We start from the raw sequence: 19,583 nt of genomic DNA, 5'->3' as shown, positions 1-19,583 counted from the left end.
ATAAACATGAACCTGTTAAAACTGTTTTCCTGTGATCATTCCTCTTGGTGTCTGAGTCTCGTTTATAGCCATCATTCCCCATTATTCTCTAAAAACTAAACATCAGAAGTGATGGTAATATAACTTTTAGTGACTTTCACTAAAGAGCTAAGAGACTTAGTTCTTTTAAGGACACAGACATTGCCTAAAAACTTATTATCTGTATTGATGAGTCAACATCTAAGTAAAAAAAAAAAAAATAGTTCTAACTACTTGTTTTCAGTTTTTATAAAAATTAATAAAACCCTTTACTTTTAAAAAATGCATTTTTTAATACATCCATTCAGTCCATATATTTTACTATAATAGAAAGATGAGTAATACAATTCATTATTTTGGGAGATATTCCATTTTAGGAACAATCTGGATTTCTGTTGATACAATTTTAAAAAAAAAATAGTATTCTGTTTATGACCACTGTAGTTATTTTTAAGGTTTTCAATAATGTTTTATTTCTTCTTATAAGAGTGAGACAAATTTTTGTGTAATAATTCATAAAGTCCATTGAAACAAAAAATATTTACTATTATTTTGTTTAAAAAATCTCTACTGTAATTGTAAAAGTGCACAGTTTTATTTTTTTTATTTTTTTTATTAGTTTCAGGTGTACAAGACAAGTTAATACTTAGACGTTTATCATTTATATCCCTCACACTGTGAACCCCCCTCCCCCCATCCATTATCCCTCCGACCTCACAGTGAGCCATCACATTATATATATAAAATTATAGTTGGCATTCATTATTGTTTAGCTTCTGGTGTACAATGCCATGGTCAGGCATCCACATTATCTCTGAGGTGGTCTCCCAAATAGGACGCATGTCCATCGGATACCCAACAAAATCTTTACAACATTATTGAATAAGTTCCCCCAAACTAATTTTCAGAAAACCCCGAGGCCATCTTGTGGTTACCAGCTGCTTCCTAATCCCTTCACCTTTCCCCTTATCCCCAACCCCCCCCCCCGCCCCCGCCCATCTAACAACTCTCGGTTTTTTCTTTGTGTCCTCAAAACTGTCTCTGATCAGTTCATTCACATGTTCTTTTCTTTAGATTCCGCATATAAGTGAGATCATATGGTACTTGTCTTTCTCTTTCTGACTTATTTCACTTAACATAATGTTCTCTAGATCCATCCATGTTGTTGCAAATGATAAGATTTCTTTCTTCTTTATGGCTGCGTAATACTCCATTGTATAAATGTACCACAGCTTCTTAATCCAGTCATCTACCTATGGTAAAAGTGCATAGTTTTTAAGATGTAATATTTAACTCACTTTCATTGATTAACAGTTTTTCTGTGGTGCTACCATGAGAAATTGTATATATAAACTATATCATGATATATGTAAACTATAGTGGTAGTTTTTATGTTTCCTTTCTCTGATTTGTATGGAGTTGAAATCTTGGATGCAGTTAACCCTCTCCATAGGGTGGAAAGTTGACCAGGATACTAAGAAGAGAATGAAATACTTTGGGTAAATGTATGATTAATCATTACCAGCTTAAAAAGTCAAATATATAAGTAGGTCATAGAATATTGAAAGCTATTCATTTAAAAGTTTTACATAATACAGTGGTAACAATTCTTGATCTCAAAACTCATTTTTTCTATCATATATTATGATTTTGTGTCCATTTTATATATTTTTTCCTAATTAATAATTTAGTACTATTCTGTTATGTTATTCTCTGATTCTCCCCTGTTTTAAAAGCACAATCAAATACTACTTGCAGTTAAAAGCCAGTTTGAGTATAATTTACCTTCTATAAAACCAACTTTAAAAATCATATCTAATATTTTATTCTTGTCCATGATACTGTAACTAAACACTTTTAAAGTGCTGTAACTAAATATTTTTCCCCTATGTGTTCTCCAGGTTCACAGTGGAACAGCAAATTGATTTAAAAGATGTTTTGAAGGCTCTTGGAATTACTGAAGTTTTCATCAAAAATGCAAATTTGACAGCCTTGTCTGGTAGGAAATAAATATCAATTTAAAAAAATTTTATATCACAAAAGCTTTTAAAAATGATGATGCTGAATCCTTTATATTATATTACCCTTTACATATTATGCAGTTCTGAAGTAAAATATAGTTATCATTTACCAGTTAAATACAACAAACACATTTAACTTCTATAAGTAAAGCTATGACTAATCATAACATTAAGCTTATATTATTCTGGTTCATGTCTTATTTTCAATAGTAGATTATATTCTCTACAAGACCTGTCTTACACATCTTTTAACTCCCCATCCCATCTGGGACAATGCCTTATAGAATAGATAATCAATAACTGTGTTGATTGACTATCTCAATATGTCTGGTTATAATAAATCATATAGGAAGGAAGAAGGAAGAGAGGATGAATATCTGCTGTAAAAGCTAGACACATTTTAAAATAATACCTAGTGAGATGATGTGAATATTATTCTAAGTCTTTAATGAAAAACAGTGGTTTTGAAGAAGTAGCTTTGAAATATACCTAGCAAATTTGACACTGAGTAATTTATTTAAATATTGCAAGAAAAAAAAATCCAGTTAAATTATTTGATTAAAATGCCCTAATTTGTTCAGGGTAAAAATCATAACATGTTAGTAACACTGAAGTAATTAGAACATGTAAAATCCTTTTGGAAATATTTTTAAGCAGCTAATGATAAGACATTTATCATTGAAATAAGGTACCTGTGAGTTTAAGACTCAGTTAGCTTATATAATGATTACTTTCTATCATTTCTATAGAACACAGAAAATAATCTGTTTTTCATGAGATAAAGTCAAATACATATCAAGATAAAAGAAACTGAACATGTAAAGCATCTTTATATGCAATTTATTGAACCCAATTTTCCAACTAGACAGAGCTGAGGTGATAGAAGATTCCTTAGTAGTTCATGAGTTACAGGAAAGAACTGAGTTTTCCTCTCCTGAAGTAGCAGGAAAATTAATCTGAGCAAAAAATAGCTTCTAAACCTGGAGTGTGAGATCTCATGGACTGAGCTCAGAGGAGTGGATGCCTCCATCCTTGAAATTACATACAGGGGTACGAAGGGGGGCGGGGAGAGAGAGAGAGAGAGAGAGAGAGAGAGAGAGAGAGAGAGAGAGAGAGAGAGAGAGAGAGAGGAAGCAGAATGGTCATAATTTCCAATAAATTCTCAAGGGGTCTACAATCAAAAAAGGCCTGCCCTCTCAGATTTGGGATTGGGCAGACTGTTTTCTATGCAGCAGGCAGCTTCCAGCAATGAGATGACACCGATGCACTTGATGCTACAACTTCTACCCCTCAGTTAGAGAGCTTACATCACAAGACACTAGCAGAGCTGTTCTAAATGTCTGCTATATAAACATTCCTGTCCACACAAAGAAGTGAATTTTCCCTGAGTAAAGGTTTTCGTGACTTATATCCAGCAGCTAAGGCTATGAACTCTTCAGTGAGATTGTCAAGAAGATAGGATGGGTAGAGATTCCAAAGGTGATGGGTACGTTTGTGTTTGAGTCAGAAATACATTCATGGTTCAAGCACAGTGTAAAGTTCCTATGCTCCCTTAGGAACTGAGAGAATCCGTCTACAATACTGGCCACATTCCAAATGGATAATTACATTCTGCTGTCTTACCATGGCGTTATTTTCACTTTGATTAGAGATTCCTTGTTTATTTTTTCACCCAAACATCTAGTCAGTTATTTCACACCCATAGAACATCTGCTGCTTTTCAGTCCTGAGAGAGTAGCACTGCCATGGCAAATCAGTTATGGTGGTCAGTGTAGCTTAAACTTTTTAACATATCTGGAAGGTTTGTAACATAATATTTAACCACCTTTACTATGTACAGAAACAGTACAGCATAGATATATATTATGAATGCAGATGGCTTGGAGATTAGAAATCACAATAAGGTCTTTTAGAGTTCCTATACGCTATATTAGGGGTGTCCAAACTTTTTTCAACGGTTTTCACCAAGGGCCATATGCGGTAAAATACACAAACAGCCGGGCCACTCACTCGAGGTGAGGTACGTATTGTCTCACCTGGTTTATTTAAGTAAACTAAATATATTTTTGGAATTTGCTGCGGGCCAATTAACAATGGATTGTTGGCCCGCGGGCCACAGTTTGGACACCACTGCATATGCAAAACCTCTGTTTGATCAAATCTCCATCAGAATTGAATCGTTCTAAGCATCCTGCTCCCAGATTCATGCCTGGAACCTGGCATGGGGCCAACACATGGTACACAGTGCCTGTTAGTTAAGTGATAAAATCAGGGGTGGGGAGGAGGGAAGAGGTTTCTGTGGGACCACTTTATACATTACATTTCTTTGAACATTTACTCCTTAAAACATCAGTAAGAAATCCAGGATTGGCCATCCTCAAACCCAATTCAAGTCTTAGGATAACTTGATGAAAGATCTGAAGCCAGCCTCTCAAGCTTTCAATGGGAATTCTTTGATTCTTAAATTTCTAGTTTTATCCGAGTCTTGGTGGCCCCAACATTCCAGCCAGCCACCCCAACAAATACCCACTACATCCTTCTCTTCCTCTCTCTCTCCTCTCTCTCTCTCTCCCTCCCTCCCTCTCTCTCCTCTCCTCTCTCTCTCTCTCTCTCTCTCTCTCTCTCTCTCTCTCTCTCTCTCTCTCACTTTCTCATACACACACACACACACACACACACACATTAATGTATGCATCATTCATTCAAAAACTATCTGGTGACACAACCATAACACTTGCCTCTATGTTTCCTCTGAATTCAGTACATTTATTCCCTGCATCATTTATTTGGGCACTGTATGCTCTGGCTTACATGCTTGGTATCCTTTTCACATGTCTAGTTGTTGTGTCTCCAAATAATGATTAAAGTGTCTATGACACTTAGTCCTCCCCAGAAGTACCCAGGAAAATTATTAGCATATATCATTTGGTTATATTATCTCCTACTTTAATGAGAACTTCATGGTGTTTAAGATGTATAGCATTAATTATATTCAATGCTATATCTCTTTCTTTCATTTAACAAGTCTTTGAGAAGCAGATAGTGTGAGCAAAGTACAATGTCATAAAAAAGAAGAAGCGATTAAAATATTATACCTCCTCTAAAGAAACATGCAGATTTGTGGGGAGAAGGACATAACAGCTGGAATTAATAAAAGGAAGAATGACTAAAATGTTTTAATAGCACAGGGGTTCTTAACCAGGACTGTTTTGCCCTCCACGGGACAACTGGCAATAGCTGGCAACCTTTTGGGTTGTCGGTACTGGGGAGTGCTGCTGATATTTTGGGTGTAGAGGCCAGGGATGAAGTTTACATCCCTGTGATCTACACTGCACAGGACAGTCCCCATAACAAAGAATCATCGTGCCCAAAATGTCCATAACGATGAGTTAAGAAACCCTGTACTAGAGAAAGTGTTATGGAAGCAGAAACACAGGGGGAAAAAAAATCGAAGAACAAAATGGGAGCATAGTATTTGGTCTAAAGATGGAGGAGGAGAATATAGGTATGTATTAAGTTTTTAAATGCATAGAACATTTTTGAACAACATCTTAGAAAGTTATAGCAGTGGTTGGCTCTAGAATATGGGACAGAGGTTCTTTGATAACAGGAGTTTTTGTTTCACATACCACTGTGTATACTGTTTGGAATTTTACTTTATTCTTCGGTTAAAATTCTTAAAAACTGAGAAAAACTTTTTAAAATAACATTATTAGATTTTGTAAATTCAAAAGCACCCAGAAAACGATTAGTTACTACTGTGACACTGCTACATTCTTAAATTATGTAATAAAGTTTTCATCTTTCTTCAAAAATAGCGAATGTGATTTAGTAGCGGATGAAAACAAAAACAAAAATGACCTCGGCTTCATGTTCTGCTTCTGGAAAAAGAGTGACTTGAGAATCCTTTGCAAAGACCTTTTGAATCCACTCTTTTATTTTCTATTTCATGACATCCACCTTCATTTCAGAGTCCCATTACTGCTGCGCTGGACTATTTCAATAGCCTCCTAAGTGGTTTCCGATCTCTCTTCCATTTAATCTGTCTTATCTACCACTTATCTACTATTACTGAGATTAATCACCTTAAAACTCACTTACAGATCATTCCAGTTCCTGTTCAAAGCCTCCCTTCAGCCAGCTGTGTACTGTCCACTGCGGGGCATTCGGACCTCAGCCCCCATTCAGCTTTAACTCTAGCTAATTCCTTATACACAGCTTGTGCCCCAGCAAAACTGAACACACCCTCTACACCACACATCTCCCCAGTGCCCCATCTTTATGAAATCTCTCCTACCCAAAATACCTCTATAACTGGGCCTCAGCTCACATATCCCCAACTTTTTCAAGCCACCATGATTACAACAACCAGAAGTAGTCACTCTTTCTTAAATTCTACAATATTCGGCACTTCACCTTGTGTCACATTTCACATCTGATCTCATATTATCGTTACTTATGCATCTGATATTCCCTGCCAGAATTTCAACCCACCAAAGACTGATCCCTCTGTATGCTTAGGAAGCACCCAGCACTGTGCTTTTCCCTTTGTACTCACTGAATAAGGAATGAATCAGATGAGATGCTCTGTATTTATTTTATCTATATTTTTCATATCAATTTGATGTCCATTGCTTTTAATGCCGAATTTCATTAACATAAAGCATAGTAAGCATTCATACAATAAACATGGAATGTAGAGAGTGCTGAGAAACATTTTCTTCTTGGGCTAGATGTAAAATGCTCATCTAGTTGAAGTAAGGATCCTTTTATAGAGTAGGGCTATTTTTGTAATGGAAATGAATGACTGTCAGCTTTTCGATTAATAGATAATCCTCTTGGAAGGTGTAAGGAGAAGGAGAAAGTGAGTACTAAATCCTTCAGCATGAAGTACGAGCTTTAATAAAGGAGCCAATAAAATAAAGGAGTTAAGAAGACACAGCAGAAGCCATATCCAGGTTAGACTCAAGAGCTTAGATTTATGCTGGACTGACTCTTACACCCCACCCTTGTTTGTTCTCTTTCTCCTTGTACCTGTAAGCCAGAGGGATAGATTTATCTTTCAATGCCATAATTCCATTTCTGCTCTTACTTTCTTACCTGGACTGTTGCAACAGTTAAGCTTGATCTTCCTGCCCCTGGCTTTCACTCATCCAGTTCACCCTTTACAGCTTCTACCTCAGGTGTCTTCTAAAATCAAAGCAGTTGTGTTCCTTTACTTCTGGACAAAGCCCAGCTTTCTAGCATCATGGTCCAAGCTCTTAGATCAGGTGCGTCCCCTGCCACTCCCACCTCCTCGTAGCCCAGGCTCCACTTGGACCTTGGGTCTTCCCTACTGCTTCTCTCACTTTGCAAATATAACCCTCTGCTTGGAATGCCTTTGCCCCCTTCTCTGACACTCACTCTTCTGCTTATTTTTCAAGAACCAGCCCAAATGTCACCACTTCTGAGAAACTTTCCCTGATATCTCTCCCTTCCTAGATGATTTACTTTCCCTCATTCAGAGTCTCATAGTGCAAAGTGCTATCACACATTTTACCTGTTCCTTAGATTATTTGTTCACAAATGTGTCTCTGTCCTCAGAAGCAGGGACGGGGTCATAGACATCTTTCTGTCCTCAGAGCCCAGCATGGTGTGGGGAGCAAGACAGATGCTGGGTGTGTGTGTGCTGTGAGGAGATGGTGCTGGCCCTGCCTTGCGCCACATGTGGAGGCTTCTCTCAAACCTCCAGCCCTCCTCATCATTCATCATGCTCCAGACACACAGGCCATCTCCTGGGTCCTTGAACACGTCTGGCTTGTGTCTGCCTCTGCACTAGGTTTCCTTCCATTGGAAGCTCTACTTTGAGATCTTCCCATCACTGGCTCCTTTGTATTCTTTAGGTCTCAGCTCAAATTGACCTCAGACATGCCTTTCCTAACAGCCTATGCTAAGACGCTCCTCTTCCATGCCCTAGTTACCAGCCAACACAATACTTTATCTTATTTCTTAGTTACACTTACCACACCCTGAAATTGTGGTCATGTATTGATTTGCTTTTATATTGTTCTTGTCATTTATTGTCCTAACCCCATTAGAAGGAACTATTTTAGTTCACCAAGGTATATCCAGTGCATCAGCTATGTTTGGCTCATAGGAGGTGCTTAGTACATGAATGCATGAATAAATGAATGAATGAGTGAATGAATGAATGAACAAATGATATGTGCTGGTCTATAACAAAATCTATCCAGAAACACAAACAAACTATTCCTACCTTGAAGGAAGGAAATTCTAAAAACCTTTCTAAAGTCCGTGGGCCGAAGCTAAAAATATTTTAGCAACTTAAGTGCAGAAATGCTTTTCGTATTCTGGTGTTCTGTTATGGAACTCTCTTTATTTTGTTATTTTAAGCATGTCCTTCCTGACGCAGACATCTATGTAAATTGGCTGTGTTTGGGAACAGTGCCACAAAGGAAGTAACGGCACCCACTTGCATCTGAGGGCCACCCTGCCAACATTATGCTAATCACAGATACTTAGAGGCTTTGGTGCCCTGCACAATACCTCACACAAACAGGGTACTCACGACATATTTGCTCAATGCTAAGTATTTTGTCCTGCTTCCTTTAGAAGAGCTTGAATTATGGCCCAGCTCTTCTCTGGGGAACCTAGGGTTTTACTGGCCCAGTTCCCATCTTACCCCTGTGAAAAGCCTGGCTCCATACTGCCCGGAGGAAAGCTGGAGCAGTCATTTGGCAGCAACATCTGTTGTGGCCACGATTAGACTGCTTGGGGCCAGTATGATTTTTTTTTTTTTTTGGTAGCTCTGTTTGCCTTTGACTTAGTTATTTTCTTTTTTAGAGAATAGTTAACTTTTCTCTAGCCAATAAGATGAGCTTATCAGTGTAAAATAAATCTCCTTAAGTGCTGTCACATTATCATTCATCAACTATCTGAGTGAAAACTTGGTGCCTGGCAGTGTGCAAGGAGTTGATAAGAGATGAATAGGACAAACAAGGTCAGGGCCCTCGAGAAAGGGTATGGCCTAGCACAAAAGATGACTGGCACATAATTACACAACGATGAGCAATTACACGACGGAAGGCAAGCATAGGAAGCTATGAGCTTGCCTGTATCCTTGCATGACCTGATCTCTTTCTAAAATTTAGTGACAGCAGACACATTCTTGATTAAACCACTTTGGGCTTATATTTTATTTTAACCTTTCTGCTTGAAGTTTGCCCCAAAAGAAAAAAAAAATCATTTTTTCCCCTTTGGTATCTGTGATGTAATTTCTTATTTGTTACATTTTCTGCCTCTTGTATAGGCAAAGGGATACTGTTTCTCTGAAGGTTAAGGTTTCTGAGGTCTTGTTTACATGTGTAGACCTTTGCTGTCCATCGTGCATCAGTTCACCACCCCTGAGGGCCGGGACGCTGGATTGGATCTTTATTTTGCTGTCTTTGAAATGTATACAATGACACGGGTCTGGTGGATACCATTCCCTGTGCTCATCTATTTGATTAGATTTTTAAGTTGTTTAGTGTGTGTGTGGTCTTCATATTCTTTCTTTCTCTGGTGCTGTTCTCCATTAATTACCTAGAGCATCTACTTTGGACTAGTGCCATATTTTATTATTACAGGAATAAACTTTATAGCGATAATTATGAACAGAATTGTGGTCATGGTGCCCAGAGAGTGACAACACCCAAAATCCTATGAAATAGCTGACCTTTTCATTCAACTATTAATACATTTCTGTTTATGCTGTGGACTGGGTTAAATACTGGAAAATTACACATTACCAGGAAACTCCCTCTACTAGGGTAGTTCATTTATTAGGCCTACTGAATGCCAGAAGTCAGGGATATTAAAGGGAGTGACACAATCCTTGTTTTAAGGAAGTTGACAGTCCAGAAAGAGAGAGTGATCAATACCAATATGATATATTATGAAGGCGTCAATAGAATTAGATCCTGGGTTCAGTGGGGAAGAGTGGTCAGCTCTCCTTTAGTGGGGGATAGAAATCAGAGGAGAGCAGAAAAGGCCTGGTAGACCTTAAAGCTGAGCCTTAAATGTAGATTAGCTGTCTGACTGAACAACAACAAGGGGTAAGGGAGTTTCTAGAGAAGCAAAGACACAGAAATGATAAAGTTTGGTAGGTTCAGGCTATTGGAGTTCAAATACACCGACGCACAGGGTATGAAGTGAAGAATGCTAAATGAATGAAGGAGAAGCAACCTAATAGAGGCCCTCTTATTGAATGCTGAGCAGGTACAGGGGGATGCGATATACTGAAATCGAGATGGGAGGTAGAGCAAGCAGGAGAGGGGGTAAACATTTTTAAGTAGGGTAGTGGCTTAAATTGGTTTCTATTTTGATAAGATCATCCCAGAGAAGCTTTAATATAAACTCGAGTCTGTTAGAGCTATTCTCAACTGCGGTGTCATGACACATTGTGACAACGTTGAAAGTCATTTTTTAAAAAAATATTTGTATATCTTGCGGGATTTAATTTTCTGATAAAAATGAACTTTTATCTCCATGTTATTAGGTATTTGGTTAATGATTTTTTTTCTCTCTTAAGACTGCCCTTACTCAATTTTAATATCAACCTAAGACTTAGATTACTTTTTCTAGAATCTAGAATGGTCTTATAACAGAAATTTCTATCTGTTCCTTAAAGATTTGGTTAAAATCATTCAGCAAACCATCTAGGCTTGGAGTCTTTAATTTTGAGGATGGGGGAAGTTTTTGTCTACTAATTCAACTAGTACTTTAATGCTTACTCGATTATTCAGATCTTCTATTTTTTTCCCTTGGTTCAATTTATAATTTATACATTTCTATAAAAGATTGATCATAGGCCTATTCATTTTCAAAGTTATCTGCATAAAGAAATACAAGAATCTTTTAGGGGAGATGAAAATATTCTGTATCTTATTTGTGGAGGTGGGTACAGATATATACATCTATCAAAACTTACCAAACTCTGTATTGTATAGAGATACAGTTTATAGCAAATAAATCATACCACACAAAGTTGGTTAACATTTATCTGCAGAAAATAATACATAGCACTTTTTGTGATTTAAAAAAAAAATTACCTTCTGTATCTTTAGATTTTTTCTTCTTTTTTTTGTCTTAATATTGTTTATTTGGGCAATCTCTCTTTCTTCTTCATGCATCCGGTTAAAAATTTGTCCATTTCATTATCTTTTAAATAACTAGCTCTCTGGGAGAACCCTTAGTATCCTTGTCTTGACTTTTCTGCCACAGTTCCTTACCACCATTTTGTATAAGTAAATGAAAGCATATGAAAGGATATGATTATATCTTTCATATGATTAGCATATGAAAGTTGATTAGAGGAGGGTATTCTTGGGGCAGAGGCCAGAAGTGAAGGAACAAGATTCCTTTTCTCAAGGTGCCTACTGAAGCCAGCAGATCAGGTTCACGAGTTACTGGAGGTGGTTTCCTCTATGCAAATTGATGTGGCTGAAATATCATTTGGTGTTTTTGAGAACTCCCCTCAGAATAATTGAAGAGGACTTAGCTGGCGATGTGGACATTCATTAACCTTTAGGACTGAGTTCTGTCACTTTTGCATTCAGGGCTGTAATATTGGCTCTTAGTGGATGACCCTATCAGACTGATGAAAATGGGCAGCAGAGTCTGAAAATCATACAGCATCAGTTAACTACTAAATCGTTAATGTGTTGTATTGTCTTGGAAATCATGTGTTTGTTTTACCAATTAAATATGTTTGACTAGTTATAAAGGCAATTTATATTTTTCTTTTTATTCATTGAAAAACTAGTCTTCTGGATTTGAAGGAGCTAATTATACTTAATTGTTTAGTGTAAAACCTTTATTGCTTTTTATTTTTCTTCTAGTCATCAAATGCATTCTAGAAGAAAATGTCATAATATGTGAGATGAACTGTTTCATAATGCAATGCTTATATCTGAACACTATATATGAGCTTAGAAAGTAATATCCCTATTAAAAGAATATTCAGAGATGCCTCTCAGTTGTCTTGGATTTTATTCAGAATAAGCAGGTGCTGTGCAACAGATGTACCAAAAACATTGTTGAACATCATTCCCTATCCATATAAGATAATTACGTATTTTTGAAAACTTGAAAGGAAAATGAGTGTTGTGGATAGGACTTCGTTAGTTATGGAAAATTACTAAGCAGCTTAATGGGAAATCAACTGTGCTTTTACTAATACTGATCGGTGCTGGTCATCAGCAACGAAGTTATTTATCTTAAATTCGAATTACACCTCCAAGAATTGGAAAAAGGGTGGAAAAACAAAATTGAGTAAACTACCCTGTGCTATTTTTTTTTATTTATTTATTTGAGGTATCTTTTGTTTGTTTTGTTGATTCTTGGGGATAAATTGGAAACCTAAGGCTAAAGGCCGCTCTATTGTATAATTTGCCAGGACTGACCTAACAAGTACCACAGACTGAGTGATTTGAACAATGGACATTTACTTTCTAGTAACAGTTCTGGAGACTGGAAGTCTGAGGTCAAGGTGTCTTTGGAGTTAGTTTCTTCTGAGTCCACTTTCCTTGGCTTGTAAATGGCTGCCTTCTCCCTACAACGTCACATGTTGTCAAGGTTTTCCAAAGAAATAGAACAGGAAAAATCTATATCTAGATCAAATCTATCTATCTATCTATCTATCTATCTATCTATCTATCTATCTATCTATCTATGCATATTTATGCATATCTATCTGTCTGTCTGTCTATCTATCAATCATCATCATCTATTGAGAGATGTAGTTTGAGAAATTGGCTCACACAGTGTAGAGACTTTGGAAATCCAAAATCTAAAGGGTAGGCAGGCAGGCTGGAGACTCAGGGAATAGTTTCAGTTCAAGCACAAAGGCAGTGGTTGGCAGAATTCCTTCGTGTTCAGAGAAAGTCAATCTTTGGTCTATTAAGGTCTTAAGCTGATTGGATCATGCTTTACTCAAAGTCCACCAATTTAAATGTTAATTTCATCCAGAAAACATCTTCACAGAAATACCCAGAATATGTTTGACTATCTGGACACTGTGGCCCAGCCAAGTTGATACATACAGTTAACCATCACACATGGTCTTCCCTCTGTACCTATCTGTGTCCAAATTTCCTCTCCTTATAAGGACACCAGTCATCATTGGATTAAGGCCCATCCTATTGATCCCATTTTAACTTAAAATCTATCTCCAAATACAGTCACGTTTTGAAGTCTTGGGGGTTAGGAATTCAACATATGAAGTTTGAGAGAACACAAGTCAGCAGATAACCACCATTAATTTAAAAATAAGCATGAATAGAAAGATAATTCAGAGGGAAAAGCAGTCCTCCTACTATTGAAAATGTGTTATTTCCTCTGACTTTAGGGTATTCCTCAAATAAGCCAATTAACTGGATGCAATGTAAAGAACTTTTTTATATGTTCACATTTCTACAACTTAGAAAACAATTTTATTTTTCTTTGCCAAAGTTATTTACATTACAACAATAATTAGAGTTTAGATTTTTTTTTAATGCTTCTTCTGGTTATATCTAGATTTCTATCTTTTTAAATTTTGTGTTTGCAAATTTCAAATTAGAGCACAACATGTAAGATGTTCTTTCATACTGCATTATGAACTAATTTGAAGTTGCTATTAGAACAGCCACTTTCTGCTTTTTCTGGCAATATAAGAAATAAGCAATAGGAAAATTACCAATAAAAATGAAGAGAAAATTAACAAGAGAATATGAAATGAGGACAATCAGAATACACATCTTCAATTGTTCTCTCAAATCATAAACGTAATCTTACAACATTATATCTTATGTTTTACATCATTATGTTTATATCATATATTAGTATCTTATGCCTCTTCTTATGTTTTTCAAATCCATTTAACTAAAGGTTAAAATGCTACCCTATCTCTGACACTGAAGAAATGCTTGTATTATCTACTTTTTTTTTTTTTTTTTTTTTTTGCAGATAACAAAGAGATTTTTCTTTCCAAAGCAATTCACAAGTCCTTCATAGAGGTTAATGAAGAAGGCTCCGAAGCCGCTGCCACCTCAGGTGCCAAGCTGTTTTCTAAAATCTTCTCATCTTTTCTAGATTTGTATTTTTGAAGCAATCTTGGGCAAGGGGTAGGGGTCATTTTTAGAACCAACCATAAAACTGACTCTTCTCTGGCTCTGCTCTAACTGAGAAGTATAGCTAAAACTAGCTAGAATGTTCTAAACTCACTCTAGTGCCCCATGTGGTGTGACTCCCACCTCCCATTTTCTAATGAAAGATGGGAGGACATTTGGCAGCTCTGTAGAGTAGACGTTCCTGCTCTGCTGCCTGTTTCAATGTTTTAAATATTTCCCTGCTGCCCACTGAAACATTTTCTTCTTAATTACTTGTGCAGGTTAGTTTTTAATTTTGTCAGTGAAAGGTTTTGATTTTTTAAAAGCATATACATGAACAAGAGCATATGATTGCAAGTAATAAATAACTTTAACTGAATTATAATACTAATAAAAATCACAATTTTAAATAAATAATTCAAAAAATTGCCATAAATCATGTGTCCAAAGCCAAATGGCAAATGTCCTTGGTCATTTTGATCATTCTGACTTCCCTAGTTATGTGAGAATGATTTTTCCAGTGCTTTTTTTCCCTTTCTATAATTTTTTGGATTGGTTTCAACCTCATCATCAAAGTTTAGTTGAGTTCCCCCCCACACACACACATAAAATGTAACACATCATAGTTGTACACAATATTCTACCTTTGCATAAATTTGTCCATTAAAAGGATAACACCAGTTAAAAAAGTATTTTCAGGAGGAAATAGAAACACAGTATTCTCAGACATCAAGAAAACTTAAAATCTTACATAATTTAATAGTGACCTTTTTCTCACAATTGAGTCACCCTTGAGCAAGTATAAAATGATCGTTCATAAGAAGGATCTCAGGGGAATTCAGTTTCCCAGCTGTAGGAAACACATTTCGGCTCCCATTGCTGTATTTTCCCTTTAATCACTGCCATTTCAGCCACTTACTAAAAGCCTGGTGACTTGCTATGTAAAAATACCCATTTCAGACAAATAATGATTTGAGAATATAAAGAAACTCTTTGTTTTTTTGGGGGGAGGGTTACTTCTCTCTTCCCTTAACTCAAAGGTCATTTTAGTAAAGCTGTAAGTATTTATCTGACACTGAGACTAAAAATATTGTAACAGGCAGAATAAATTGTCCTATTAGTTTTGGAGGGGTGGAGATAGGAAACTGTGTGTGTGTGTGAGTGTATGTGTGTGTGTATTTAAAGTAGAAGTGTTAGCACCTTTAGACTTTTTCTCTTTAAGTCTTTAAAATCATGTTTCCTGTAAACCATTGCCTTTGCATTAAACATAGATGGTTTGAAGAAATTTCTCATTATTCCCTGCACATACACAGACATGTAATTACTTTCTCTCTGCACTGTAGGAATGATTGCAATTAGCAGGATGGCTGTGCTCTATCCTCAAGTCATTGTCGATCATCCATTTTTCTTTCTTATCAGGAATAGGAGAACAGGTAAGTCTGTTATGAAAACAGAACATTTTAATAGGTTAAAGAGAAATAATTTTCTTTTAAATGAGACTGCTTTCTACGTTATTTATCAGATAATTTCTAATGTTCAAATGATTTTTTAAATGAAATTATATTTTCATTTTGAGATCATTGCTAATTCTAAGCAAGAAGGGAAATAATTCTCCTTTTTGTTTGTTTGTTTATCCCCTCTGTTGTTCACTTCCAACCCAATGCAGGTACAATCCTATTCATGGGCCGAGTCATGCATCCTGAAACAATGAATGCAAGTGGACATGATTTTGAGGAACTTTAAATCATTTCATTTGAATGACAAGAAAAATAATAACTAAGCACATTATGTTTGCAACTGGTATATATTTAAGATTTGTGTTTTACAGTATATGTCAAGATAATATTTAAAATAGCTCCAGATAAAAACAATGTATGTAAATTATAAGCCAATTTGTCAAGGAATGTTATCAGTATTATTGAGGTAATGGTCCTGTCATGTCATTGTGTTTGTTGTGCTGGTATTCAAAATAAAAGTACATATTGAACATGGAAACAGCTCTCTTTTTCATTTGAGAAGTTGCAATATAAAGACACCTCTAGGTGAAATTTGGAAACACTTATGCTTCTGGACATTTAAAACAAACAAACAAACAAACAAACAAACAACAACAACAACAAAACATTTAATAGACATTTAATGATATTAAGGAATTGACTTTTGCAAAGTGTGAAAACTTCTGGACATCTTAAATTTTTCCTAATCATGCAGAATCAAAGCACCAAAGTAAATTAGCTTCATATGCTTTTACCTAATAAGTAATTAACAAAGGAAATAAAGACAGGTACTCCACAAAAATTCTAATTGTTTTTCCTCTGAAGATGGTATATTACTGTGTAGTATAAAATAATGTGAACTGAACATCTTCTGTATGGCTCCTTGTCTTAGAAAAAAAACAGGGCTATGCAAATCCATAGATTATAGCTATGGCTTATTTACTATGTCTTTAAAAATCCACTTGGCTTCTTAAATACAGACTACAACCAAGTTCCCAAAAGTCCCCCAAAAATCCATATGAGCAAATGAATAATAAAAATATGCCTTTTGGTATGTCACCAGATAACTAACTACCATGTTTCCCCGAAAATAAGATGTAGCCAGACAATCAGCTCTATATGCATCTTTTGGAGCAAAAATTAATATTAAATACCTGGTCTTATTTCACTATAAGACCAGTTCTTTAATACAATACAATACAATACAATACAATACAATACAATACAATACAATACAATACAATGTAATATAATATAATATAATATAATATGATACTGGGTCTTATATATTATAAGACACGGTCTTATATTAATTTTTGCTTCAAAAGACGCGTTAGAGCTGATTGTCTGTCTAGGTCTTATTTTCGGGGAAACATGGTAGAAGAACTGTGCTGTACATATACCGGAAACTGCCAGGTCACAGGCTGAATGCTGCCCACAAAGGTGTTCTTGTTTGTTCGGTGTGAGAGATACTTGCTTTGAACTTGAACGTCTGTAATTGGGATATCATGTTTTTGTTTTTCCCACTGGTTACCTGGTGAATGGCTCCTGGGTGCATCTGTGTTTGAGATCTCTGGTGAGTTTTAACAACTACTTTGCAGACTATATTGGTCTTATTTTCTAGAACAAGAAGTAGTTGATTACAATGGAGGTAGTACTAACTTCTTAAGGTCTCTAGTAAATTATTTTTTTACACTTTGGCTGAAATAATGTCATTCCTTTAGTGGGGACAGGGAGGGATAAAGAAGAATGATCTCGTCATGTCTCGTGAATGACATTAGGCACATATAATTACCAAACTTTTGATTCTGTGATTAATGGTTTCAGAAAAAGTTGGAAACATTTCGGAATTTAACAGAAACAGTTTGCATGTAACTTTCTTGTGTGTTCGGTATTTTCCTAAGATTCGGGGCTGTTACCAAGAATTGACATTATTCTTAACTTTAATTCAATTCAGGAGGGTTGTAGTTTAGGGAAACCAGGCCTGATCCTAGACCTACTGTATTTTAAACTCTGAGGAAAAACTAGAAAATCTGTGTTTGTTTGTTTTTTTTAACAAATCCCCTTGGTGATTTTGTTACACTCTAAATCTTGAATATTGCTAAAATAAAGGATACATGTGGAATACGTACTTAGGTAATAGATGCTTAGGTATAATTTATAGAAAATTAGATCAATGAACAAAGTATCCAAAATTAGTGCTTCTCAAATTTCTGTGTGTTGGAATTACCTGGGGATGGTAATGCAGAGCTTTATTGGGCATATCTGGAGTGGCACCTCAGAACCTGCATTTCTAACAAGCTCCCAGTTAATGCCATTGTTGTGTTTCCATGGACTCAGGTTGATAGCAAAACTGCACTTAACAGAAAGGTTTCATGCTTGATATTTTTATACATGGAAACAGAAAAACTGTGTAATTTTCGTACAGTTTGGAGAGATTCAGGGGATGGAGCAGTAGTCTCCATTAAAAATGCCATGCACTTACACAAAAAGAAAAATAGGGTTTTGCTGCAAAGCCTTTTTTCCTATTGCATATTACAGAAAAATGCAGACTTGCTCTGCATATTTGAACCCTTGACATATATTCTTTAAAAAAATATAGGTACATTTATAGGGAAAGCCCATAAAAGAATTTATGAATACCCAAGGCCACCATGCTTAACACTAAATCTTTTACAGCTTATAGTCTCAGAAAACTCATAGTTTATTCATAAACCTGAGGTTATTCTAGAACAGTGCTCTTGTTTTCATTTATAATGTACACAGATTGGGCTAACTGATGTTGACAGAGGATTGTTATTCTGAGTTTGTGAGAGTCTTCATTACTGGATCGCTACTTGTTAAGCATTACATATTTGCTGTAGTTGTATGTCTATTAGTCAACTAAACGAGTTACCTGTAAGGAAGAGCAAACATCATTAGACAGGCACGTGGGTTTTATAAAGCCCAAAATACAATTTTTAAAGCTAATATAAGATGAAATGCTACCACTCAGAATGTTTACCTTAACATATTTCAATACAATTTAGATGCTCCTTAGAATAAAACTTTGTTATTAGTATGTTTATGGAGTGCTTCAAAATAGAATACTTGACAATACCAAGTTTTTCCTATTGCTTGACTTTGTTTATAACTTCTTCAATATTTTTCTTTCTATTGAGAAGGGAACATCTTATAGCTTAGTTTCAATTCCTTTGAAATGCATAAATTACTACACACACAGACACACACACACACACAGTGTGCACAACCTCCAGAAACTTCTTTCTCTTTGAACATATTGTGGCAGAGGAAATCAACAATTAGGCATCATTTGCTTTTAATTTAAATTTTTTTCCAGCTTTACTGAGGTGTATTTGACAAAACTGTACATATTTAAAGTGTACTACAATGTGATGATTTGGTGTACATGTCCATTGTAAAATAATTACCACAATCAAATTAGTGCATCCATCACCCACAGTTACTTTTTGGGGTTGTGTGGTGAGAATACTTGAGATTTACTCTTTAGCAATTTTCAAACATACAGTATAGTATTCATAACTATAGTCACCATGCTGTACATTAGATTCTCAGAACTTATTCATCTTATAACTGAAAGTATGTACCCTTTAAGCAATATCACCTGATTTTCCCAAAACGCCAGCCCCTAGCTACCACCATTCTACTCTCTGTTTTTTCAGATTCTACATTATGAGTGAGATCATGCAGTCTTTGTCATTCTTTGTCTGGCTTATTTCACTAAGCATAATGCCTTCCAAATTCATCCACATAGATTTCCTTCTTTTTATGGCTGACTAATATTCCTGTATGAGTGTGTGTGTGTGTGTACACACACACATATATATGTGTGTTTATATATGTATATATTTATAACATAGGAATATATATTATATATTATATTACATATAATATATGTC

At 35.7% G+C, this 19,583-nt stretch overlaps 1 protein-coding gene across 2 annotated transcripts in view; it reads left to right on the top strand.

The window, feature by feature from the left end:
* SERPINI1 (serpin family I member 1) overlaps nucleotides 1–16,160 on the top strand; it is a 69,358-nt gene extending 53,198 nt beyond the window's left edge. Inside the window, exons 6-9 of one of the 2 annotated variants that reach the window (XM_081029049.1) lie at nucleotides 1,920–2,017; nucleotides 14,025–14,111; nucleotides 15,511–15,600; nucleotides 15,834–16,160. In XM_081029049.1, coding sequence (XP_080885175.1) covers nucleotides 1,920–2,017; nucleotides 14,025–14,111; nucleotides 15,511–15,600; nucleotides 15,834–15,910 — 352 coding nt within the window. In that variant the 3' untranslated portion in view covers nucleotides 15,911–16,160. The remainder of the gene's footprint in view (nucleotides 1–1,919; nucleotides 2,018–14,024; nucleotides 14,112–15,510; nucleotides 15,601–15,833) is intronic. The other variant, XM_081029048.1, reaches the window with a different exon arrangement.
* The last annotated feature ends 3,423 nt before the right edge of the window (nucleotides 16,161–19,583 follow it).

Source organism: Rhinolophus hipposideros (assembly GCF_964194185.1).
Source record: "Rhinolophus hipposideros genome assembly, chromosome: 2".
In the NCBI taxonomy this organism is placed as follows: Eukaryota; Metazoa; Chordata; class Mammalia; order Chiroptera; family Rhinolophidae; genus Rhinolophus; species Rhinolophus hipposideros.
The sequence above is the reverse complement of the archived record's forward strand: the minus strand, read 5'-3'. Positions and strand labels throughout refer to the sequence as shown.